Here is a 27,015-nt window from a genome sequence, read left to right as displayed (position 1 = left end):
AAAGACGACTTTAAATGTACCTTGGGGAAGATAGAAAGCAAAGATGAACCCAAGTGGCAAGAAGTTCATGATGACAAATCTGAAAGAGAAGAAAGAAATGAAAGGAGTATTAATCCAATTCCTAAAGCAGGTTTCTTTGCCTGCAGCTAAAATCGCCTTGCTGGTTGTCTCATGAAGAGCTCCAAAATGTCTGGTCTGAGTAAAAGCAGTGAATGCAGCTGTCCTGGGAAGAAGGGTGGGAAACAGGAAACAAAACATTGAAATAGAAGGAATGATAGAGCAGAAAGCTCCTCCTGTATACCCGTCTCTCTTCTTCCCAAGCCCAGAGGAACCAGGCTTCACAGGGGAAGGGGGCACGGCCCAGCCCTTCCTCAACAACACTCAGCCCCAGACTCTTCCGTGCTTCGTGTTTTCTGAGGATGGAAATGCTTTTATGTGCAAATGTCCAGCAAAGTCAATGTTCTGCTCATTTTTTTCTGTGAAATCAGAAAGGCTGCTATCATCTGTAGGTGGACTTCAGCGATGCTTTCGTACATACCCAGATTTAGACCAAGCTTGTCTGGCAGAGGCCTCGTCTTTCTATTTAAGATGTGTATATCTAATTTTTCTCCAGTGAGAGTGCTGGGTACACTCACCAGAGCAATTCTGACCAGATTCAGGCTGAGTTTTGGTCTCCCTCATTGCAAAACCAGATTTTTGTTGCATAGTTCAAGACAAATAAGCGTGTTGCTCATCTCTGCAGCAAACAATACATTAAATAAATAGTGCTGGGACAAGAAGAAAGATGGGTAAAAGTACCTGTCACAGCTGCTTTAATTAAATACCAGCCCTTTTCATGCCCCCCTGCTACCAAAACCTTGCCATGTAAACCCACTACACTGAGACCTGGCTTGCAACAAAAGGCAACTTCCAGCTCATTTTTCTAACTGTCCTCCTTTTATTTAACAGCAGGAGAGAAGGCAGAAAGGACTGTGCTGCATATTCATCAAAGTATGACCTTAACAAGCTGCCGACACCCTGACAGCACAGTTGTAACACGGTGCCTTCCTTCAGCGCCAGTCTGCTGGAGGGGATGCGGCACCGGCTTGCCGAAGGGAACCCGCTGCCCTGCCTGCACAAAGGAGATTTCCTGGAGGCTGGAAGTTTCCTCCCAGAGGTTTTTGGATTTGCTGTCGAAGGTAAGGAATTATCTGCAAGTGATGCAATTCTCATTGCTTCATCTCCTAAGGCTTGCTAAGAGGTTGGAGGCAGGTGGGACGCATCTATGGGGAACTCCATGGGAAACTCCATAGTTTCCCATATCCATGGGGAGCTCCAGGTGTCCCCTCTGCCTCTCGGGGACAGCTAACGGGGAGAAATAGAAGCCAGAGATGCAGGGGGAGGCTGGTTTTGCTTGACAAAACCAGCTTGTTTACGCAAAACCCTTGGTTTTGCACTGAGTAAGGGTTTTGACAAGCTCTTTTCCCCAGGGAAAGACGGGCTCCTGCACACAGACCTTGATCTTGTAGCACCGCTCACACAGGGCACAGTCGAAATCTATGTATTACAGATCGGGTCCTGCAACAACCACGAGATGCAGAACAAAAGACACTTTTCTGACCCAGGAGCTCGTGCTAAACTTACTGTGCAGTTTGTTCTGACAGCCGCGCTCATGCTATTGACGTTGCCTGTGGCTAGAGCAGCAGGAGCGTTCCCAGGAATGCCTCATCCTTTTCACCCGCTGCTGGATGTCACATCTGAGGCCACCCCTGGGAGCCAGAGCCTGCCTGAGCACCTCAAGCACTGAGCATTTGCTCACACAAATGCAGATGCCAGGAAGAAAAGCTTTGGGGAGAAAAAGGGAACGGCACTGGTATCACTCCAGTGATAAAAAGGGGGGGGCTCTCGTGGGGGAGGGGGCTGTTCCTCCTGAACAACCACTACACGTTTTGAGGCCCTGCTTCCCAGGATGTGGCTGAACATCGCTCGTTGATGGGAAGCAAAGAATAATTTTTTTCCCTCTCTCTGTGTTTCCGTGCGGACTTATTGTTTCTTTTTCTCCCCATTCCCTTTCCCTTTAAACGTTTCTCATCTCAAACCTCGAGTTCTCTGTGTTGTATTTTCTCCGCCTTCCTCTTTGAGGAGAGGTGCAGTGAGAGAAAAGTTGTGGTAGAGCTCGGCTGCCCACCTGAGTAAAATCACCACAGGGGTCTGCTCTGCATCATCCCAGCCAGAAGCATCTCCACCTGAGGTGGGTCAGCGAGCGATTTACCTGCACCAAGAGAAGGTGCAAATGGTTCCTAGAGGAAGTGGGAGAGGGCCAGGCTCCCTGCATCCTTGTGGCTTTCCTCTGCACATCAGTAGGAAGACCTGGTTCTGTTTTATCCCTCAGCAGTAAGAATCTGTCCTTAAAACACCAAGGAAAGTCAAGCTGGTTGTTAACAAAGACAAGCCTCAAACCACAACCTCAAAATTAAACATGTAAAACAGCAGACAAGTTAGCAGAAGCCCCCATTAAGCCATTTCCACAATTTCCAAGCCACACTTTAATGTCTGAGTGGTGGTTTTGCCATGCTAGGTGGCTAAATACCACAACCGCAAGTGCCCGGCGAGCCTGGCCCAGCCACGCCACACGGCTCCTGCTCACGGCCTCCCCTTGGTGCTGGGCTCTCCGGCACCCCATTTTGGGGTCATGGCAGCCCCTTGGCCTCCCCACCCCGATTCCCCCCCAGGCTGGGGCTTCACCTCCAGGGGCTCCTCCTTCCCCAGCCCTCCCTGCCCTGCACCCGGCTTCCGGTGAGTTCCATGAGGCAGAGGACACAGCGCGCTAGATTTAATGCCAGAGTCGCGCTGTTGCAGCTACTCATCCTAGAGCTAAGAGCCAGATGGAAGAGTGAGTTCGTTTCTGCACCGTCTGTAATTAAACTACAATGGAAAGATTTCCTAAAGAGGCAGGAAAAGTATCTGAGGCAACTTGAATGTAATAAAACACTATGCCAAACAAACACTTTACTTTCACAAAGAAATTTAATATCAACATCCTTCTACTTTGAACAGAGGCAGAGTTTAACACGTTTACATCAAGAGAAAAAAAAATGTATCCCTGCAGTTTTAATAAGCAAGTATCTACTGTGCTTTATAAATGTGCTTTAAAATGATTTCACAACCATAGTAACATGCTGCAAGATCAGTCAGCAATGACAATACTACATTTAAGAATTCCTAAATCAAATTACAAATGGGCTATCACATCCCAGAAAAGGACTTCTCTATTAGTGTGGAAAAAAAATGACAGGGTTGAAATCTTGACAATGCAGCTACCTGTAAGAGACAGAATAAAGATCTCGTACAACTCCAAAATATTCACAGGTGCAAATTACACAGCGTAAGTGTAAACAGAGACTTGTGCACACTGAAGCGTTTACTGATTAGAGAACTACCTACATGCAGCCTAAGACAAGATTCATCCTTTAACAATACTGAAAATGAGTTTATGAGAAAATTTTCAGTCTAACTTCACAGACAGGAAATTATGTTGACAGAAGACTGTAATCAACATAAGGCAGCAAATTAAAGTAAGGGAGGTAAAAGAAAGTAAAATTAACAGTACCAAAGTTGAAGCAAGCTTTAGATTACATTAAATCCAAATCTCATTTTTCATAATATATTCAAAGTGCAATGACTACTCCATAAAGTTATGCGCGTTCAATAGCGAAGTAAAAAAAAAAAAAAAAAGCTTACCAACACTGGTACCAAAAAAAAAAGAACAGAAAAATTTAGCTTGCAGATTTGAAAACATTCAAGTTACATACTTATTTCCTAATAACAGTCCAAGCATACAAATTGATACAGTTATTTAGGCAGCAGAATTTCTTCTAAGTGACTCTCATTTTTAGTACGATGAATACAATTGCTCTTCCAAAAAAAGGAATTGCAGGAACCTGGTATACATACAAATGAAACAGCGCGTCAGAGACTTAGCAGTCCAACAGTTTTTTCATTTCACTGAACCCATCTGGATTCCCATATTTGTTTAGAAGGAAGAGAAGAATCTGTTCATGTTTTTTAAGCTGTGGAATAAGCAGGAAGTATTAGAAACACACTTCTATAACTTGAAGCGTAAATTTGTAATTTACATTACAATTGTAACTTATAATTGTTGTAATTTAATTTGTATATCCTAAAACTACAAACTCAGCCAAGTCCCATACTAAGTCACTACAGAAAGGAACAGTATATTCTGTAAAATCTTCAGGGGGGAAGCCAATAGAATTCTAGCCAACTTGATGTGGTTTTTTTTATTTATTTTTTTTTTTAAAAGAAAATTTCAAGACCAAAATCGAAGGAATACTCAAATTAAGGCATAGGTCAGGTTGTTAAATTTTTGTTATTTACACACATCTATCTCAGTATAACTTAAAAGATCAGGAAATTGTCTGTTTTCTCTTCACGTCATGGGACTTTGAGCCAAACTTTTTGGAATGAAGGATGACAAAAAGGTAACCAAAGTGAAGTCACGTGAGATTAGAGAGAAAACAAATCCCGAAGAACTGAAAGATCGAAAGAGATACAACACAGAGGAAGGGAAAGGGAGCTTCAAGAGCCTACACTGGGACAGGGAAATTTACTATGCTCTTTCAGAATGTAGTTATTTTATCTTTCTGCTACTAAACTGCTGGTAACTAAGCTGCCTTTGAAACAGCAAGACCCTGAACTGCCAGAAGTGCTCTCTTCTTCCCTCCAAAATATTGTAGTGCATGTTTTTCTTTTGGCCTAGATGCCCCTGGCTGAAAAAAAAAATCAAAACACCTTTGCAAAGGTGTTTGCCTTTAGAATTCCAAGTTTTGTTTATTCCTTTGACAAAGACCCTCACTTCAGAAAAGGCTGATATACCAGAAAAGATGCACTTTACATCACTTTGAGTAATCTAGAGTTGTTTCTAGTATTTCATGGGTGGCCTAAGTTAAAGATTAGCATTGCCAAAACCAGAAAGCTTTCAAAAATTACACAAACACTATTTCTATAAAAGACTTTTTTTCCCTGAAAATAAAGAGGAAAAGATTTTGAAACTAGCAAACAGTTACACGTTCCAACATTCTAGTGAACTCAGATTCTCATCCCTATGTGACTCATCTCCTACATGTATTTCAGGTAGCATTGGACTTACAATATGCACAGCTGTCTGCCAAGTTGCATCCACAGCAAAACACAGCTTTGTTACTGAAAACAATCCCGTTGCCCTTGGATAAAATGATACAGTCTATGCAAAACACTGCAACTTTCTTTACATAGTAGACAAAAGTAGTATCCCTGAGCCCTTGAACTCTATGGGAGGGAGGGGGGAAAGAGCTGGATATGTGGCAGAACACACAGAGTGATATATACGCAATATCTCCTCAGTTTTGGGATGTTTTGATTATTACCATGCACAAAAACTGAGTAAAGTACTGGGATATTTACTTCGCGTATCTTCAGTGTTTCAGTTAACTATTATCTCCCTGCTCCCAATTGCTGCCCACATAGGGTTTCTTTTAAATTCTGGAAAAAAATTAAAGTATTGTTTGGACTGAATCTTACTTGCATTTTTAATTCTGTGCAGCAACATCTGGTCTCACTTCCATTGCCTACAAAAAAGAAAAACAAACCACAAAGTAAACGAATGATCTAGATAAACTAGGAAAGCGGTGCTTATGTGTGAAAGTTGGTACATGGAATTACCTAAAATTTTCAGAACAAGTCACTCAGGCACCCCACGTGTCAAATGAATTCTTAATTCCTAATTAATTCTTCAAATTAAATTTAAATTACAAAGTCTGTAAAAATAAGTACCTTGATGCACAATATCTGAGTTCTCAGCTTTGCAGATTAAACCTTCTGTTACTAGTTTGTCAACTATATTCAGACTACCATTTTCACACTGTTTCTCCACTTTTACCAAGTTCACATTTTCATTAATTCCCTTCACTGTAATTGTGACATATTTATTCAACAACATTTCTTTCAACTTGTCAAGTAACAACGGAGAGCACTCAGCTTTTTTTATTCCTGGAAGAAAGAGAAGTACAATCAAATTTGTTCTATAAAGAGTGCATCACTTCATCTTACATATAATGTCATCACAGCTTCTGAAACTGTAACACTAAATTTTCATAGTAAATATTTAAGATTTTACAGCTAGTTAAGAATGTTTTCCGAAAAAGCCTTCAGGGTATTAACCATTATACTATTTCAACATATTATGTTTGTCTTTATTAAGGAATGAAAGCTATCATCAGGATAGATGCAGATTTATATTGAACTTTTGTTTTGTTTTGTTTTTTTGTTACCTGCAAGTGAACATGTAATTGTTTGAAAAGGAAACTTTAAGTAGGAATCGGTGATTGGCAGGACATGTGAAACCGGTAAAGTCTCTGTGTTCCCACAGTCTGCATACAGTACTTTCACTGTGGACTGAGAAACTTTTAGAACAAGAGCTCTGTACCAACGCCCATTACCTGAAAAGGTCAAAACAAGCAGAATCAGATGGATTAGAATGAGAACAAAGATGTTCAGCTTTATAGTTTCCCAGGAATTTTTAAGTACTCTGGTATATAGCAAAGGCCACTTGACAAGATAAAAACCCACAGAAGAACAAGAGAAAAGTTTCTGATTGCAGTATTTATACTGACTTAAGTGTTTCTTTCAGAATTTTGCCCAAATCACACAGATATGATTTTTACTACGCTACTCTTTTGGGACATCTACACACCACATTGCTAGCTCCTTTATCTGTTTTCCAACACATTCATTTAGCATATGCTTGGTGTTCTCCGTCTAGTATTTTTTAATTCATCTATGCTGTTTTCCATGAGCTGTTATCTGATCTAGCATTGTGTTTATTTTAATAGTATTTTCCAAGTTAAGGCTGTTCAGTGCTTAGCTAGATTTCCTGTAGCAATTCACACAGTCAACGTTTAATATTACTCAACACATTTTTTTAAATGTGAGCTAATGCATCAACAGAGAATGCCCTCTTCTAAGAGATTAAGGCAATAAATGAAGGTTCCTAACAGTTAAAAATACCTTTGACTTGAATTACAGTTCACTAACCGCTTGTTAACCTAACAAGGCTGAATTATTAGTTGTTATACCCAGTGGCACCTACCCACGCACACAGAAAGCAACAAAACAGAAAACATCCAGCCACCTACCAAACAGAAGTGGGTCTGTATAGATGCAATGGCACTATTGCTCTGCTATAAATTTAGTGTCCCCAAGATGCAGGGCAGTACAAGTAAATTTCAGTTTAAGCAGTAACTAGCTATTCTTTGCTCTTCAGGTTCCATACGTTTTGCAGTGCACAACATATTCCACAATCTACTGGTTAAGGGAATATAAGATAGATAGATTCCCTCACCCGAAAACCTCGCACAACAGGCTTCGCCCAGTTTTGGTGTGAATGACGTCATCTTACAAGATTTGCAGTAGTCATCTAGTTCAATCATCTGCTTAAGTAGTTTGTCGTGATCTACAGGGAAAAAAAATGAATGTAATGAAGAGCAAGCTTATTCTTAAACTCCCCTGCCCCCACTCTTAGCTTTTTTTTTTTAAAAAAAAAAAAATATATATGTTTGTACTTTTGTCCAATCCAAACTATGTTTCTATGTAGTTCAGTTTACTACTGGCAATCATTTTATTAACCAGCTTGAAGCAGTAACTTCTTACTGGTATTAGGAGCAGAGAACACTTTTTCTTACCCTTACTTTGAACTGGAATAGCATAGAACAAATCCGGGCTTACAACTTCTGTTACACAGACAGGTATGGTTTCATCCATAGCCAATTCTATTGGCTTCCAGCGCCCAACTGAGGTATCTAAGAGAAAGAGCAAGAAAATGCTTCATGCTGCTTTTTTCCAAGCATGTACATGTTTTAAGTATGTTACAGAACACACTTTTGAATTTTAGTGACAACCACATGTCTTTATTTCAAGAAGAGAACTATAACCCAAGATAATTCTTGCTTAATTTGGTGTTCATTATCTAATAGATATGAAAGCTGATAATTAAAAAACACTTTGGAGAAATAGGATACTGGAAAGTAAACATGGAAAAAGTTTTCATCATGCAGCAAGCTTACAAATGTCCACTGTCAAACATTCAAATAACATTCAAAACAAACACAGATTTATACTTTTTTTTTGCCACCTGCAGGGCACTTGTGTTCAACTATAAAAACCTCACAATAATAGTAAACATACTAAGTTTTGAGTTTGATATTATCTATGGTTAAAGGCTAGAAAGTTGAAAATTCCTGTTCAACCCAAAAGTTAATATTCATTTAGTTACCTTTATTGTCAGACTTATTTGGAAGACTACTTCTGTCTTGTAGCTCTTCCCTTACAGCCAATTTTTCAGAAGTTAGTATCTCATTGATCACTTTTGGATAACCTGTGGAATTATTAATAAGCTCTACACCTGCCCCGTCTCTGGAAAGGGAAGTTACTTTGGCTTGAAGCTTCATCCCTGCAGAGAATGCGTGAAATCTTTCTGTTGCTTCCGGAATCCATTTGCCGTTAGCAGGCTTTATACCTATGGAGGAAGAGATCTGTTCAAGATTACTCCATTAACTGACTGACTTTCTCCTACATTGTATTTTCCTTTAAAGATCTAATTTCTATTTATTTTTTTTAAAACACAACTTGAAATACCAAGGCTACTTTTGCTACCTTGGGAATACACAATGTACTTCATACCTGTTAGCTGGTCTTCTTCCTTTCCTCAGAAAGGAAACACTTCCTCAGGACTCCCAAGTTTTATTTTCTACATCTCACAATACTCTACCAAGTAAATCCCTAACCCTTAGCACAAATTACACTGAGGACTGTTTATGAAAACACCGTATAAGACTGCTTTATAGAGGGAGCAGAAAACTATAGTGTTTTAAGAAACAAAAAGGCAGAATACGCCTTGATGAAATGAGGCATATTATTTCCAGAGTCTGGAAACAAGACAGACATTTATAATAAAACAGTTCTGTGAAGTATACCATGCCATAGCCTCCTTCCCTACAAGCAACAAGCTTCTACACGCAGTAACGCTTATAAGGAGAGAACTCCTAAGAAGATCCACCTGAAAGCCAGCATTTAATTCCTTGAAATGGCAGCTGTAGGAATGAGGATGGAATCTGCCGTATTTTATCCAATGGTACTTCCTCAACATTTCCGTAGTCCATAAAGCATACTTTAACAATTCCATCTGAAGTAACATTTTGCACTAAAGCACGATACCAGTTACCATCACCTGATTTAAAAAAAAAGAAAAAATGATTTCACACATCTAGTGCATTTACCAGCAGATATACACACACACACACACACACTAATTTACTAGCAAAAAAAAAATACATATAACCAATTCTTTGCTATCTTCTACCAATATAAGCTATCAGTTAGGGTGGAGTTTTTTGCACCTTATTTCACCCTGTAAAACTGAAATATTTTAAGTCTGCCACTTACCAGAGAAAAAAGCACAGCAAGGTTCTCCACTCTCCGGCTTAAAAACATTTGGAGGAGTTTTCCAGCAGTATTCAGACAATGATTTATTAAGTAAGTTTAGAGCACGTAACTCTGAAGAATAAGAAGAATTAAAGACAAGATCAATAGAGTAAGTTGGATTGAACATTATCAATACTTCTATGGTATAGTTTACATTTAAAGAAGAGCTAGTGGAAGATTTCAGTGAAATTTAGTATTTTATCTGAAAGAACTGTTGACACCGAATTAACTAGTTAACTTACCAGGCAGACTAATTTATCAAGAAGCGAGAAAGCTGATCTTTACTGACATATAAAGAAGTAGCCACAAAGTTTGTCTGCAAATTGCTATATAGGAGCCTTTGAGGTCTGAGCCTCTTCCACAAGTCTAACCACCTGTGAAAGAGGTGTATCAGCTCTGACATGGGTTGCCAAAATTAGCAGTGATCCATTCTGATTAACAGAACCTCCAATAACTGTACTGCCAGGTTTTTTAGTTGCATGCATCAGTTCACATGAGGTAAGAGATTTATCTACCACTGAGCACCCTTCAATACTATTCAATTGCTTAACTTCAACATTTTCACATTTCATTCTCAGAGCCACTACATGCCCTGATTCAATTTCATCATTTTACTCGTACTCTTTGCTCTTACATACAAAAATTCAGAGGTAAGACTCCATGCTATAAACTCACTTGAAACAGCAACGCATTTGAACTATAACAACCAACAGACCAGGAAGCAAAGAAACTATGCAGGAAGACAAAAGCTGAAGAAACTTACCACTGTTATTTGAAATCTGACAGTAGAATTCTCCAGGGTTGTACAGTGTACACACTATCACGTCTACTGTTTGTTGAAGAGTTAATTTATTCCATCCCCACTTTTTTTTGTTTGCTGTGTCCTCTAGAGAGGAAAGAGAAGTAGATAAATTATTTTTTATAGAGAAAAAAATCCCATCCTGTATGTTCATGCTTTGTGTACTGTAGTTTCTCATAATAAATAATGCAGACTAATTACTGGTGAGAACCTTTTTGAAATAAAAGAGACATGTGCCAGTTGCTTCACTACAGAGAAGAGCAAGCCATAGGTATTCGGGGAGCAGCGATCACAAAAGTTTCAGACTAGACAGCAGCAACCTGAGCATGAGGGACTCTGTGGAATTGTAGTTGGTTCTAAGCTGGTTCCTTAGTCCCCTACCTATCTCTCATGTGAAAGCTTTGGTCACTAAATGCACGAAAGGCAGTTTAGGCCACTAATCTCTTTAATGTTGAAGTTACACAGGCTACTGCAGTCAAACAGCTTTTGGAAGACTGAACATATGGCTTCAGATGTAAACCATAGACAAAGATGAGCTAAAGGGCAAGGGCATAGAAACAGGCAGGTATCAGCTAGTCATATCCTACTTCAGCTAGAAATGTTAAGACTTCTGACCAAAGCAAATGAAATTCTTGTATGATCTTCTACAAGTAAACAATTGCAACTTTTCTATGTACGTGCACACACGTACACAAACACACGATTTCTTCACGGCAAAGTCACGATGGCTAGGCTTCAGAGCTGTAGAAGCAAGACTTCATGATCCAGACTGGGAGGAGGTTAAAAACTACCACTTGAGCAGGATGTGCTTGTACTCACCATTCGCTTGCTTAACATTGCTTATTTCAGTTGCTGGCAAGGCCACCCTTGACTTCTTCGCTGCACAGTTTTTCTGTAGGAGATAGCTCGATATATTTATTTCCGGAATAACGGATGCATCCACAAGCTCCACCACAGACCTGTAACTCTCTTTATCCACTACTTTCACTGTCAGCACTTTGTCTTTCACTAATTGCTTCATAAGAGAAATAGCTTCTGAGGACCAGGCTCCCGTTAGTGGCTTTACACCTGAAAAGTCAAATAGCATGGAAAGATTCAGAGGGCAGTCCATATCTGAACAATACGTGGAAGGGTAAAACAACACCGTTTGAAACAACAGATATACCAGTAAACATCCCTCACTCCTCAGGCTTGCAACAATATTCCAAAACCAATTATTCAGATACTGTTTCTGTAGGACTTTGTTATGGGCTCTCTCTTGTCTGAGTTGTATTATGCAATTAGCTAGTAGCCTATTACACAAGAAGTGTGAATTTGGATTTAATGCTTCCTTAGTCTGAACATCTAAGATGTGTCAGACTGTGGGTCTCATGAATACAGCTATAGTTTTGAGTGTATTTGGAACATTGTGAAACAACTTTGAAACATTGGAACAACTGTGTGAAAGATGGATCTGCTACTATAAGCTTTTTCCTTCCTGAAATGGTTACTCTTTACACTACTAAATTTATTTCCAAAAATGTAAGTTATAACCAGAACTTTAGAGTGACAGGACAGCAGAAGCCTGACCAAATCAGCAAACAACTCATGTGATTGTTATGTTTTGTTGTTTTTTTTTGTACCCCCATGTTCTGTCTCTCAGTCCTAGAGTAGTTGTTAACAGTTACAGATATCACAACTTGTCCCATTGTCCCAGAGAGGTGATTTCTTTAGGTCACATCCTATATGCATTGATTCCATCTCTGCCTCTGTCTTATGTTTTCCTACAAAGCAAGAAGCCAGAACACTGCTCTGACCTTTATCAAATTAAAAAAAAAACAACTGAAATAAGAGGTTAAACATTAGGTATTGTAAAGAAAGGATAGAAATCAAATATTCTAAGGCAAGAATACTGAAGCACAGGGATAGACTGTCTTGCACAGTGATGGGAACAAATTGGGAACAAACAATTTCCAGCAGCAAGTTAAACATATGCATCAAAACAAAAGATCATGATCCTGGCTTGAGACAGGAGGATAAACTAGTAAGTGTCAGAGACCTCTTCAACTTTGCAGACTGCCAACTGAGCCTATGACTGATTCCATCAGATTAGTCCCAGGGAGGGGAACAGATATAGCTCAGCATTTCAAAATACAACATGAAGTTTTACCTTCTCCTGCAATGTTAAAGCCACAACAGATTTAAGAACTCCACAAATCCAGCAGATAACTGAATTTTGCTTAGAAAAAAAAAAAGCACGCTCAAACCTAAGAATAGGTATGCTAACATAACAGTTTTCTGAGCATCTGAATAGATTAGGAAATAATTCTTCATGTTTTGTAAATATGCTACAACAGTTAATTAAGAATTCACTACTGGTATCGCCACCCTTCAATCCAAGAACTGCACACATGGTAACTGGACAAACCCACTTATTTTGCCTCTATCCAGAAAGAAACAGCTCATAGTTTGTTTCCTACCTGCCAAGGTACATCTTATGGCTTGAGCTGGCAAGTTCATTAATTTTGGAGTCATAGGACGAAGTCTGGTTGGCTGAAGAACTTCAGAATTCCCATAATCTATGTATCCCACCAGAACAGTATCTTCAGAAGTATACGTTATAACAGCAGCACGATACCAAATATTGTCTTCTAGAAATGAACATGCAGGCATTCTTTATACTAGATACTTGCTTCCAAGAACAGAATGTTTTTTTGGACAGAAAAACTTTACACACTTTGGCAACCTCAACATGACTTGAAACAGCAGCATTACAGTTCATGCTAACCTTGACAAAACCCTGTAGAAGACACCTACCACCATCATTCCTCATGGTGGTTAAATGTTACAAACATTCTTTCCATTAAGAAGCCCCAACACACAAAGGCATAGTGCAAGGGAAAAAAAAATAAATAAGTACTACCCCCACATAATATAGTTAAGTTCAGTATTTAAAAACAAGAAACACAACAGGACCTCAGCAGACAGAAATGGCATGCAGTTCAAAGGCCAGATAACATGATCTAATATAATTTATATATTTTAATTCTACTCAAAGATTTCAGAAGCAGAAATAAAAGCTCTCTCTCTCAAATTTATCAAGACAGCTGAAGTACTGAACTGATGGTTTTCCCCAGTTAAGCACCTGAAACCAGTGCCCACTCAAAAAGACAGCTTAATGACAGCACCAACTTTTTTTTTTTTTTAAAGTTTATTTCAGTTTATCTGTTCAGTTTAACAGCTAATTTATTAAAAGTAGCAAAAACATACAGGAAATGAAATGACCAGGAATGTTCATAGATTACATAAAGAGGTTATAACAGCAACATTTCTGGCCAGAAAAAAGGTACAAGAGCAGCATTTTTTTTTTTTTGTCTGTTTTAAAAAGGTGAATGAAAAGAAGAAATATCTGTAAGGAGCAGATTCATCTTTACCCTCCTGCTCTCAGGCAAACAGGACCTCATATTCTTACAAATAAAAGATATGTTTCATATAGACCTGACAGCTCCAGGCACATAACACAGCTTTATGCAGAATACTAGTGAATACTAGTTTAGGTTTAAACAAGATGTCACATTGTAATAGGACTTGTAGAAACTTGACAGTGATGCCTGTCACACAGAAACTAAGTTATGAACATACTGTGCATAATTACTAGCGCTTTGCTACATAAAGGGTTGTGAAGAACACTATCAGGGCAACAATGTTATATATAATCTGTTTCTTTTTTTTACCTTTTTGGAGTGTGAAATTTCAAGACTATGCTCATTTCCAGCCACAGGAAATAGCACTTAGCAGCATTAAATCCATTTCTTCATGGTCTCCTAAAAAGGTCCTTTACCCAGCAAACTAATGCAGTGTTGTTTGTTTAACGATGGGGTCATTTTATGATTCTTTTTTTAAATATCAGTAAATGATGATGACATCTATCAAATACGCTTCAATTTAAATTAAAAAATCACTACGAAGTGCTGCGCACAGCTAAAACTAGACGAATGAAATAGCCTCGTTTAAATTTGGCAGTAAGTTAAACTGACAAATTCAGAGCTATACTTTCACTTTTACCTGTGAACTGGGCACAGCACAAATCTCCTGAAGCAGGACGGAAATCTGGATTGCTCGGAAGTCTGTTACAGTGTTCTTCAAGACACAACTGAAGCTCAGCAAGAAGACCTGGTATTAAAATACACGTTGTGGAAAATACACTGCTTGATAATTAAGTACATAAATCTTAAGTTCAGAGCCAGAAAGAACAGACTGTAACATAACGGAGGTTATTTCATGTAATGTTAAATGTAATAATAAAAAAAGTGATCAAACTAAGATTTGCACAACTGAGAAATCACTATGGTAAAGAGAACAGACAGGGAAAGCCAGTCAGACTCTTTCAGTACAGTAACATAACTGAAGCCAGTAGGAATTGGAACACTGATAGTGGAATCACGCTGCCAAGAAGCAAAAGGAAGACAGCTCTTCAAACAACAGGTAGATGTCTAGAGTTACTTTTTGCCAAAGGAAGCGTAAGCTATGGGTCTACCCAGAATTCAGAGAAAGACTGGGTAAGTATAAAAGAGAAAACCACTAAGGATTAGTGAGGTAAGCATGCCAAATCCCATCCAGCTGTAAAAGCCACTTTAGCTGAAAATAACTGTACACTCAGAGTGCTAGGAAGACACATCCCACAAACTTACTCTGCTCTCTCTCCCCCAAGCATCTGTTTAAGGGCATTGTGTGAGATGCACCACAGCTCCTTCTAGCCTAGCATCCTGATCCACTGTAACTGTTACTTGTTACTCTACTGTATCAGAAGACAACAAAACAGGGGTTGGGAATTGAATCCAGCCTTCTCTCCTTTCTGAAGTGCAAATATTCTCCCCACGCTACATAACAAAGCAGCTCAGTCCACACACCCAGCCTAAAAGGCAACTTCTCCCCAGTGGCATAGCATTACAGGCATTATAGGAACAAAAAGGAATAATTAGAACCTGACACACACTTCTGAATACCTGTGATAACATGTTTAACATTTAAGAGAACACATTTATTGTTTAAATATACAGATTCACTCAACAAGATTGCTATAATCCATACAAACACCATCTTTCTAGTTTAGACTACTCAGACTGGCAACAAATGATAGCATCGTCTGTTAATTTGGAGGTGAACAGCTAATGCTGCCAAAAACATGCTTTACAGCACCATGGCTCTTAATACAGGCAGAGCCTAAAGCCACAGGAAATCTCAGTTACAAGGTCAAACTATCAGACCAGCAATGCCTCCCTCTAGAGGCTCTCTACTGAAGACAAAAAGTCATGCTAAATACCTCACAGCCTAGCTTCAACAAGTCACTTACAGCCATTGCGCATCTGCTGACAGAAGAAGTCGTCTGGATTTTGAATATGGGAAACCACACCAGGGAACGCGTCTCCAATACACACAGAGACGTACTCTGCTACTGATTTTCCGTAGCAAAGCGGATCTTTATCTTCAGGTGTTTTTTCTTTACATTCCAGAGAATGGTTTTCCGACACTGTACAATAAAGAAAAGGAAAAAGATGTCACCGAACAAAAGCTGGATGACTTTGCAATGTGCGACCTCCCCAGACAGGATTCAGAGATATTTATAAAAATTATGCTAAATTAAACTACAGAATTAAAACATTGTGAAGCAGTTTATTCGTTTTGCTATACTCTTTGGACTTTGAAGGCTCCTTCCATTTTATCCACGAAATTAATAGACACATCCTCACTCAACAAGCATTTTATATTATTAAAAAGCACAGGTGCCAGTGTCACTGAAGGAAGCTTCACTGGCCAATGCTTGAGTAGGAGGTAAAGTTAATGAACAGCTAGAATATGTGAGCTACATATAAAGCATCACCTCACATGTGAGAATCTAAGACTCCACAATCTACTTAGAAAGTATGGTTTGCTCACTCACCTTTTGGAGAGTCTGTTCCTTCAGTATTACTCTCTGGAGTTAAATCAGACCCCATTTCTAAAGGCAGTTTATCTAAACAGATGCAAGAAGCAAAGTAGTTTAGCATACAAGGTAGTCATAGTTCAGATTCATTTAAGAACCATCTTCTGAATCTGTCCTATGTTACTATCATGTTATTTATCAAGCAATTAATACACTTAGAATGGGAGACCCAAGTGGCTTCAGAGTAACTCACGTATTTAAGCCTCCTGACAACATGCATAGCTCCAAGAATGTTTGACTCAATGAAACACTCACAGTCACTATTTTCTTGTAGACACTACTAGTGAATACTTGGCTGAAAAGCGATTGGAACTTTTCAATTCTTCACAGCCTGTGTCTGAACTTGCAACACCAAGTACACAGGATTTACAAAGAAATCCTGAGTTTCTCAGTAATTACTATTCCATTTCAGAAGCACTGAAATCAGTATTTCAAGTTTTCAATATAATTCTTTTAAAACGAAAACCTGAGTACAGATATTTAAATTGCTTGTAAGGTCAAGAAATGCTGCATGTGTCTATTCCATGACCAAGAGATCGCTGGGATCTTCTCTGCAAGAGGCTGATAAGTTATATTAGTTTGTCAACGTAGTAAAAAGCAACTGGATGTGAAATATGCCCAGCACAGTCCTCAAGCAGTGGCATTTGCACAGGAATAAGGTGAACCATCACTCCACAGACTGCAGGGATTATGGCATGAAGATAAGCTTCCTGCATGTGAGGAATTTTATCAGTTGTTAAGTTAAGAAAATGAACAATCACTTTCTTCAAAGTTTCTGGGGCTGCAAATTAACGAAAAGAATATTATCTCATCACTATACTGTTCTTGCTCTGTGGCCAGATTAAAAATAGCCCTCTTAATGACAGCAGGTACACTTTTTCCATATTGATCTGGTTCTACAATCAAACCCTTAAAGCTCAACTGAAAATATCAATTCAGTCTCAATTTTAAGGTCATTAAACATTTAGGTATTTCGGGTATGGACACTTTAAAATAGCCTCTATAATTAAAAATATATAAAAAAATAAAATCAAGGGGTGGGAGGGAAGCAAAAAAAGAAAAAATTCTCCTCCAAGGGTCTTGGGGAGTGTTGTGGAGAGGGGAAGTGAGTATGAAAGACTTAACATTTGTGTTCCCCACCTCCCCCCTAGCCCATTTCCAGCCCCACAACAAACACTTACAAAAATTTGGAAGAACAACATCTACAGCAAATCTTGACATCATTTCCTCTTGTAATATGTCAACAACAATTACTGAACAGGTCTTTCCCATGAGCTGGGAAGAAAAGATGTCGTCGCCTTCATTCCATCCTCTTTGTTTTGGTTCATAATTAGCAAAGGAACACTTAATTGCCTGGAAAGAATTACCATTAAAACAAGGAAGGTTGAGGATTATTTGCCCTTTAAAAATATGAATAAATAATTAAGGCCCTCCAAAATACCATCTGGTTTGTAAGAGTAAAAGCTGCTGCTGAAATCTGAACCGCCCTCAATTCAACTAACTTCTTTGCAAAACAGTTTAAAAAAAAAATAGGAAGTTACGTTCAAACTGTACACTGCATTTCCTCAGGACTACAAGGTCACATTATGTCTGACCACAGGTGTATGTTGTAACTTGCCTGCAGTAGACACTGAGGGTTTTAAGACAAGGCTCAGAAGGCTGTCAAGATCTACTACAAACCCAGCAGAGTCGTGTGAACATACTATGAAAGACTGTTCCAACAGCTGGTATTCAGAGCACCCACTGGTTGAAAGAACACTTCGTTATCCTTTGTGTCAAGTCAAACATACTATTTTGGCCTGTGGATTAAAGCTAGCCCATTTATTTTGTAACGGGAGATATTCACACAGCATGCAATGAAATCAGTTGGATGATGAACAGCTACCATTACAATCTTGCAGCTCAGACCAAGAGTTGTCAAGGTTTGCCCAAATTCTAAGTCATTTTCACCACTGCCTAAAACCAGATTCAATTACTCAAGAAGGCTGCACCACCTTACCCCTTCCAGCACAGAAGGGAAATGTGAGCCCAACCATCCCAGTTATTTTACGAGCTCAGAAAACAAGAATTCCATGACTAAGGAAAATAATGAAAAAAAGGGTGGCCTTCCTCAGTCCTACAGAACATTTCAGGACATGAACCCCTGTGTAATACAGCAGTTTTTATGCATCACTTTCTCTGAACACAAAGCACTGCGATAATGGCAGTTATACTGAGACAAGAGCTATATTTATTTCAGAGCTACTCATTTTAAATCTTAACTACTGTTAGGAAAATAGAACTCACACATGGAGGAAGCAGTTCAATGTCTTTGTGTAGAGCTTTAATCCAGGAAAGTGGAATATTTTCTTCCTTTCCATAATCTATATAGAATACTTGTGCTTTCTTTTGTGATGTATCCACATCTTTAACCAGTGCTCTATTCCACATCTGTATAGGAATAAATAATACTCTTAGTAAGAACACAGCATAACAAACCACCACAATTACTGCACTCCTCGCTAAAACACACACTTCAAAACTTACTTTATTTCACCAGGTTTGTTTTTAAACAAAGGCAACCAAGCAATGTTAAAGCAAATCAGATGAACATAACACATCAACGTTGACTGCTGCGAAGATAATTATTCTCCTATGGATCTGGGCTCTCCTACAGAGAATCACAAGTTTGCTAACAATGGAGGAGGAAAAAAGAGGAAGAAATACAAATAAGGGGATGGGAAGGGAAATGAGAACTAGAGGTGACTACAAAAAAGTGATTAGCAACTAGGTAAGAAATTAAATAACTTAAATAAGTAGAGGTATACTCCAAACTAACTAAAGTAATTTAGTTTGTTTGTTACAAACTCCCACAGCCTTCAAGAAACACTAGGACAAACCATTCCTACACGGTTTAAGTGCATAAAAATATATGCAAGTAAAATTTTTAGATGGAAAAAAAAAAAAGAGTGCCTTAAATTTGAGTTCCAGGCATTATAAAGTTGCTAACTATCACAATTTCAATACAATAAACAGATCTCTAATTAGCAGCTTTCACCGGTAGAGACATAAAAGCAAAACCTGCAAAGACATGATAAGCTCAACATAAAAGTGTTGTTTTATGGACAATCAAATCTTACCTGATCCAAAGAATTCCTTGCAACACAGACTTCTCCTTTGATAGCAACATAATGCTCCTGAATAACTGCGTTCGCATAACAGTCTTGCAGTTTCACTGAAAGTTTACTGATCTGGTCTAAAACTTCTGGAGAACTCATCTGCATATAAAATTCACTTGGACTCCTGAATTCTGTTACTGTACCCTGAAGAGAGAACATAACAACGATGTAAGAACACCCCATAGTCCATTAATCAGCACCAGCGTGCATTTCAGTAAATGCATTTCACCCTACACCTGCTGCTGTTCTTTTGTTTTGAATCTAGCAATAGTATCCGCTCAGAACAAGGTGACAGTGATGTTCACCATCACAGAAACAAATCTCTCCCCATTATTCCCTCCCTTTGCATTTATTTATCTTGATAAAAATAAAGGCATTTTACAGGCAAACAAAATGATACAAATTGCTGAGGTAACATATAGCTATACGCACTTAACAATGGTTCAAACACCTCTTGTATTCTTCCAAAATTAAAGTACCTGTACTTCCATAGCTTTTTTGAGACCTAGACTCTGGAGATCTGACAACATTATTTTCTTGCACTGCTCTTCTGTCTTGAGGGAATCCACAGACATTGAATTACCCTATTTAAAAGAGCTACAAGTTATGTTTAGACTGGAGTTGTTCAGCTGCATCTTTGTGTAATGACAAAAGCAAAAAGAACATTTTATCATCTCAGCCAGTACCTACTAATGTGCTTTTGTTAAGAACTCCTCATTGGAACTCAAAGACGTTGTATTACTCTTGGAAATAACCATAATATAAATAGTTATATTTATATTTATAATAGTTATATTTTATATTTATAATAGTTATATTTAGTTCATACAATAAATAGTTATTATACAACTAAATAACATTATCAAGAGAGACACTGAGGATGAAAAACAAGTGCTGAAGTACTTTCTAAATTGCTTCAAGAAGTTAAACAGATGACTGAACAAAACGATAGCAAAATGATCTCCTGCAAAACTGTTCTTAGGAAGTCCACAGAAAGAAATGTTTGACTGAAAATAAGATCAAAATGCTATGAAGGAGAGCTGCATCATGTTTAAATCCTGTTATAGCAAAGAAGCAAGAGTTCATCTGCATCTGTTAATGTACAGGACTACATGACATGTATTTCTCCAATATTTGCAAGACTCCCAGCTTTAGCTCATGGATATAGGTAGAAAACAAGAACACACCAGAATTTTTCAGAACTGTACAAGCTACATCTGTATCCTTCCTAAGATACTTCTCTCGCAACACAAATCAGAAAGGTTTTTATTTCAAACAGAAATCAAGTTTATTGACAGTCTTGCTAATAGCTCTAGAAGTAACGTACTCTTGAATGTTTCTCATAGTTACTTTTGCTTAGAAGCACTGATCTTTCTAAAATGAGCAGATGATTATCTCTGGAATTTGCTCCTTCCCTGTACAGGTTAAATCATATCCTGCAACTAGCTTACAGTAACTTCATTCAACACATAGCAAAAATCATATTCTATACCTTAAGGTAAAGTCCTGTCTCTGTTTTAGCAGGTATCTTGCCTCCATTGTTATTACTTGAACTGTAATCAAAAAAAAACGTGTCAACTTTGGAGAATCAAAGACCAGACAAGGAACATTCATTTCATAACACCTACTTGCAAATAAAACAGAAAAGTTGTGTTAACAACATGAGGTTTGTCTCAACCCTTATGCCTCCTCCAAGAAAACACAGAAGAGATTTGTTAGTTCTGTGTCACATAACATCCGATATGCTTTTCTTGATTCCATCAACAAAAACTATTCAATTTTGGTTAAACTGGAGAAGAAACCTCACATTGTTGTGGCATTCTGCTAACATTGCAATCCCAAATAAGCATTAAAAACTGCAAAACCAGGAAAAAAAAAGATAAATCTTTGTTTCAGTTGAACACACAGGTAAAAAACAGATAACATACCAGACTGAATCCCCTTCTCCCACACCCATGATTCAGGGACTGTAGCAAAACTTGGGAAAAGACATGTCTCTTGTGAACTAATTATGGACACCTGGTTGCAGGCTCACTGAACAATTGCTATCATCACCCTTTACTAGAGTCAGTCTAAATGCTCAGATTTCCAAAACTTCTCCAAAGCCAGGCAATTTGTACAGTACCATAACCTAATGGAGCTTCATTTCGCTGAATGAGACTAGACAGTGATCTCTTGACCATCTCTACTGGCATGTCAAAAAATGACAAAGAGTAGCTAGAGCACTGAACTGGCTGAAACAACATCTTCTAATCGCAACTGTGCTGATGAAAAATAAAATATCCATAAAACTCAACGATGCTACAGTTACATTTAAAGTTTGCCTCTTTAGAGTCTGTTAAAAACACTCCATTAATTGTGCCACTGCTGAAAAGTACAGGCTCATTTGTCCTCCATTCCCTACATCACCAACAGCAGTAACACAGATGATGAACTGGTATTCTTACTGCATGCTCACATCATCCTAATACTAACTAATTTCTGTTGACTTAATTCACACTGAAGAACACTAAACACTACCAAGTCATCCTGACATAATACTAGCCTAAGAATAAGCAACATATTTTACTGTAATAGTGCCCTGGCATGGTAATTTAAGTTGTATTAAGAGGGATACTATCATATTTCTGTAAATATTATTTAACAGAGCTTTTAACAAACTTACTTCTGTTTAACTGGCTCACACACAACTCTATGGGATGGCCAGTCTTCCTTCTGACAATCTACAGAGCAATAGTTTATTTGCCTACATCGCGAACATCTGAGGGATCCTAAAAAAAAAAAAAAAAAAAGTCAAAGAAATATCTTTATGGGAAAAGACAACAGCTGTTAAGATACTAATTCCACGTATTATTAAATAACTGCTTAGTAGCGGGTCTTACTACAGTTCTAAGCAGATACAAATAAGTGTTTTTATTCATCTGTAAATACCTATTACTGCTCCAGTTGCCCAAAATTCCTTCTATACTTAAGTAAAAAAAAAAAAAACAAAAAACAATTTGATTAAGAAAGAGACGCTCTCTTCATTTTATCAGTTCTGTAAATCCAATTACGTTATGAATAGTCACTACATTTGCATATGACAAATAAAATACATTTCTATGTTAAGGCATTTTTGAGTAATTCTTATGATCCTGCTTCACTGGCAAATACATCATGCATCACAGACTACAGAATAACAGCAACTTACCAAACAGACCACAATGATGGCAAGTTTTCGTTTGAGGAGGTGATACTAGCGAATTAAAGAGACTCCTATCATAGCCAATAGAGAAAGCGTTCTCATAGGAATATTGCAACTTCTTTGGCTCCTCAATCAGATCAGAATGCGACACCTGTAAAAATCTAAGGTGATTCTTACCAGAAAAAGCAACCCAGTTGGATAGAAATATTCTAATGCATCGAAACGTGACAGAAGTTCCAAAGTTCTTGAAAGAGATGATCAATTTATGCTGATCACTCTGCTATCTAGAAACACTCAGAGTATGTGAGGCAATTATAAAGTGCAATAACTCACAGTATTTCCTTTATCAGTTCCAGCTGTCTGTGGCAACTTTCTTCTACTCGTTGTGCCTTCCATGGAACTTCCTAAGAGAAGAAATATTTGCAAAGTGGTCTTAACAATACTAATGTGTGCTCGTGTTACGGAGTATTTACAGGAAAACACAAAAGCCTTCTGTTTCTACTGTTCTGCTAGCACACATGAGCAAACGGAGATGCTATAGGAACATTACATATTCTGCTAGTCACTTCTTATCATTCTGATGCCATATTCATTCAAACCCTATCCTCAGTATTACTTGAGCAAGAGTTTCACTGCTCTGGTCCTATCTCTCAATAGAGGCCTTAATGATTACCATCCATAAATCAAGTACTCAAAACCAAAAATACTCTGAAACAACTTAAACAGATTTTATTTTCAATTGAGTGCCTTAAAAGCCTTGTGATTTCCCAAGTTTATTCTGTATCTGAACGCTTGTCTTGTAAAAGTTATTTGATAAATCTGCATACCAACATATTCAGAACTATATTTTTTTACTACTGGGTAACTCATTCATCTACAAAAAAAGCTGTGGTTTCAGTTGTAGACCACACATGCCTTTTTGAACTTGTTCCAGTCCAACAGGCTTTTTAGTCCCAATTTTCCACCAAGCCAATATAAAGCTTGTGTGGCCCTTTTTCTACCTGGAAACAAATTAATCACACTTAATGAACCCTCCAGATGGATGCATACTGAGTTACCTCAGATCTCCCAGTAGCAATCCTTTCCCTCTCCCCCCCATTTTGGAATAACTGAGAATAATAACTGAAGCCTCCAATTCCCACCACAAAATTGCACCAAATTCTCTAGTATCTAAGGCCTTCCTAGCCATCCAAGTCTGAATAATTACGAATTATTTGCATTTATAAGACAAACTTTTTCTGATGATCCTTATAATGATTACGCATATACAGAGAAAGTTAAAATACCTTTGTCAAGCTTTGGACAAAATCTCTTTTTATTAGTCATCCACTCTTGTGCTGCAGTTTAAAATAACGCTTTTTGTACCTTTTTTTTAAAAAAAACAAAAACAAAAAAAAACAACACACACACATATTTGACCAAAACAAGTGTGTAATTGCTTCACAAAATACTCGTTTTTGTTATGTATTTCACAGGTTCAGCCTCCAAACTGAGGACTTTGCAACAGAAAAGTGGCTCTCCTCTGCTTTAACCATTACCTGGAACTTTACTACCGCTGTACTTCGCGTGAAGGGGCTGGGCCATCGTGTCAGAGTTCATGTCCCAGTATGACAAAAGGCGACTGCATGCCAGGTGACTAAAGAAGCATAGATTTAAGAAATCAATTCAGGCAAGGACACAAATTGAAAAGTTGAATATTTTAAAGCCATATTCTGAAGTTATACTTAAAGATCACTTTTGGAAGGATAATTCACCACCAGTTTGCACACTAAGAAGTAATAGCTTGTGCTAAGAAGTAATAGCTTGTGCTAAAGGCATTAACAACAAACACTTCTGACCAAAGGTAAGTAAGAAGCAGTCCTTTATGAGTGGCATTCGCTGAGAAGCAGAAACAAGGTGATGAGCTAACCAAACCACTCGCTCCAGTACGCGATGCCTACTTGTAGCACCAGCTGAAACGCCCCCATAATGGGGGCAGGGCCCCCCGTGAGGGCCCCGCAGCAGAGCCCTGAGGAGTGCCAGCTTCTGGACCAGCACCATCAGGCTACGGGATGTTGCCAAAAGGAATTTCTAACATCTGCTTTCCAAACATTAACACACCATACACCTATTTTAGCTATAAAGAGATCCTCCTACTACATTATACTGAGGAAATTAAGTTACAATGTCCTTGCAAATAAAGCAGAGCTGCCTTTGTGCATACCCATTTACATAGCAATCAAGCAAACCACTAACTCTCATAACTGAAGCCACATGGAACCAGCAGGCGCTACTTTAACTAACTGGGGACAGAATTTAGCCTTTTTAGCCCCAGGACACCCGTCTGGGGCCGGGCGAGGACACCAGCTCTCACCCCGACCCCCGGAGCGCTGCGAGGGGCCGGGGCTGCCCTGCGCCCCCCGGGCTGTGCCACGCAGCTGCTGGGCCTCGCTCGATGGCCACGGGCAAACGAGGACGCCCCGGCTGCTTCTCCCTCCTCTTCCTCCTTCTCCTCCTCTTCCTTCTCCTCCTCCTCCTCAGATCCGGCGCTCCTCCCCCGGAAGGGTCCGGCCCGGCCCTACGGGACACATGGCTCCAGGGGGGGCTGAAGCCGGTGATGATCGGGGAAGCCCTGTGGGGGCGGGCGCCCTCCCTCCTTCTGAGAGCTGTGAAGCTCAATAATCAATAAACTTCTGGTTTAAAGTGTTGGGATTTTCCCCTGTGGCCTAGAAGATGTGGTGCTTCATCCATCTCCCCTTTCCTCGTGTCCCAGACAAGGTGCTCCCTGATGTCCTGACCCTGCAGAGCACGCCAGTGATCCCAGTGCCGTACGGTTAAATATTCACCAAGAATAAGTGAACCGTGGCTCTCCTGGTGCTTAGGCTGCTGTGCCCACTGCTAAGATGTGTAAGATCAGGTACAGAGTTTATTCTTACAAGTTGTGTGGGCTGCGACCTACCCAAGTCAGAGAAGCAACTCTCCTGGCTCCTGTGAACTTCAGCCCACTGTGGCAAGCAGCAGAAGCTGGCTACAGTGGAGTGGCTGCTGATAAATTTGGCAGGAGAATGTGGTATTTCAGGAAAATGGCCAAATTGGCCACCATTTTACAGCAGAGCATGCACAGCAGGGTTGCAGAGAGTTGGGGCAATCACAATGCGGCCTCCATTACCTCCCCACACCATGTTCCTCTGTCCCTAAGGTTAGCCCAGAAATTAGTGCCTAAGAAGCACTAATAACTGAGGCATTAAGAAATGCTTCCCTGGCATTCAAATCTCTCTCTCAAAAAAAGTTTATACTATCTTTGTAATTTAACATATCCAGATATTTTTAGTACCTTTAGCAGGCTTACCATTTCCACCCCCAAGGATGAATCAAAGCAATGCTGCTAGTCTGAACAGTCTTTTGGAATGACACTAATTAACATTATAGACTGAGCTGGAAGAATACCAAGGGGGTGCAATGAAAAGGAGAATCAACTATCCCACTGGGGACAGAACTTTATCAGCACGTGAACTGGCATGAAGTTTTCTTGCAGTTAAAAGTGTCAAAGAACGACTGAGCCACAACGAATGTTCATTTCATTGTTTTTGTTTCTTAAATGTTACTCGGTCATTTGGGACGTTCCATGCCTTAGGATACTGCAACCAGAAAGGGCACAAAATGACAGCAGTGAAAACTAATTCTGAAAAGAAAAAGAACAGGTCTGGCTTCAACAATGGAAAAAGATAAATGCAAAGGAGTGCTAGAGGTAGCTGGGGGGAGTGCTGTTAGCACAGAGACTGAACAGAAGCAACATCGCAATAGCTGCTGGAGGTCGATGTGCTTTGCCTGCAAATATTAGTCAGAGCTTTGGGCTTGCCTGCATGCAGGTTTTGTAATACTGTACCAGTGTGTCATTAGCTCTAATTTGTAGGATCCAAGTGCTTAGGAACTAGCTGGGACACCACTGTGCTACATGCTCAACAAAGGGCAGTCTGAGCAGCATACAATGAAAATAGTCTTTTCCAGGTATGACTTACTCAGAGTGCTTGTGTAATTACAGTCATGCTTAGGATTGAACGATTCCGTGCATAAATTAGACACAACAATGGTGGGCAGGCCTTGGCACCAGGACTGCAGCTTCAGCTGCAATGCTGTACTTACCTGACGCGGGGAGAGAAGGCAGGCTTCCTGGGGCTTCATGGGTGGTGCTCCCGAAGACCCATGGCAAGCCATGCTTACTTAGAGTAAAATAGGTAGTTAATGAAAGCAATTCTTAATGAAGAAAATAATAACTCTTTAGGTCATCTTGCCATTATATGAGAGGCATGATGTGAAATTAAATCAGCTTGCAGTAATTACATTACAACAGAGCAGCCTGCTAATGACTGCAGAGGATGGGGCCCTCCTCCCGGCTCCTCCTCAATGTTGCCAGCCACGG

General features: G+C 39.2%; 1 protein-coding gene across 12 annotated transcripts; it reads right to left on the bottom strand.

The window, feature by feature from the left end:
* Positions 1 to 2,998: 2,998 nt before the first annotated feature.
* TDRD1 (tudor domain containing 1) lies at positions 2,999 to 26,854 on the bottom strand. 12 transcript variants are annotated; one of them, XR_014695018.1, is made up of 26 exons: positions 24,526 to 25,102; positions 24,155 to 24,252; positions 22,950 to 23,020; positions 22,623 to 22,767; positions 22,098 to 22,203; positions 20,925 to 20,985; positions 19,912 to 20,016; positions 19,394 to 19,576; positions 18,561 to 18,704; positions 17,456 to 17,627; positions 16,233 to 16,304; positions 15,645 to 15,821; positions 14,357 to 14,464; positions 12,772 to 12,942; positions 11,132 to 11,380; positions 10,277 to 10,399; positions 9,475 to 9,585; positions 9,089 to 9,259; positions 8,306 to 8,548; positions 7,716 to 7,832; positions 7,376 to 7,486; positions 6,306 to 6,473; positions 5,809 to 6,024; positions 5,561 to 5,603; positions 3,934 to 4,049; positions 2,999 to 3,300 (listed from the first exon to the last, which is right to left on the bottom strand). XR_014695018.1 is itself a non-coding variant. In XM_084525960.1 (26 exons), exons 1-25 carry the CDS (start codon positions 24,654 to 24,656, stop codon positions 3,957 to 3,959), a joined length of 3,393 nt encoding a protein of 1,130 aa, XP_084382086.1. In that variant the 5' UTR covers positions 24,657 to 25,102; the 3' UTR covers positions 2,999 to 3,300; positions 3,934 to 3,956. The 12 variants fall into 12 exon arrangements, 11 of the variants coding, with proteins under 11 accessions (XP_084382086.1, XP_084382084.1, XP_084382083.1 ...); XM_084525960.1 differs by having other exon boundaries at positions 5,557 to 5,603; XM_084525958.1 differs by adding an exon at positions 23,903 to 23,981 and having other exon boundaries at positions 2,999 to 4,049; positions 5,557 to 5,603; positions 24,970 to 25,102.
* Between the last annotated feature and the right edge of the window lie 161 nt (positions 26,855 to 27,015).

Source organism: Aythya ferina (assembly GCF_964211825.1).
Source record: "Aythya ferina genome assembly, chromosome: 7".
Classification (NCBI taxonomy): domain Eukaryota; kingdom Metazoa; phylum Chordata; class Aves; order Anseriformes; family Anatidae; genus Aythya; species Aythya ferina.
The sequence above is the reverse complement of the archived record's forward strand: the minus strand, read 5'-3'. Positions and strand labels throughout refer to the sequence as shown.

Excerpts from the sequence above, each read along its gene's own strand:
- TDRD1 (XM_084525960.1), bottom strand. The coding sequence starts at position 24,656 with ATGGTGCTGGTCCAGAAGCTGGCACTCCTCAGGGCTCTGCTGCGGGGC. Across the intron at positions 20,986-22,097 it reads TGTGAGCCAGTTAAACAGAA|TTCAAGTAATAACAATGGAG; the intron begins GTAAGTTTGTTA and ends TTTTGATTACAG. Across the intron at positions 9,260-9,474 it reads TTGCTGTGCTTTTTTCTCTG|GTGATGGTAACTGGTATCGT; the intron begins GTAAGTGGCAGA and ends TTTTTAAATCAG.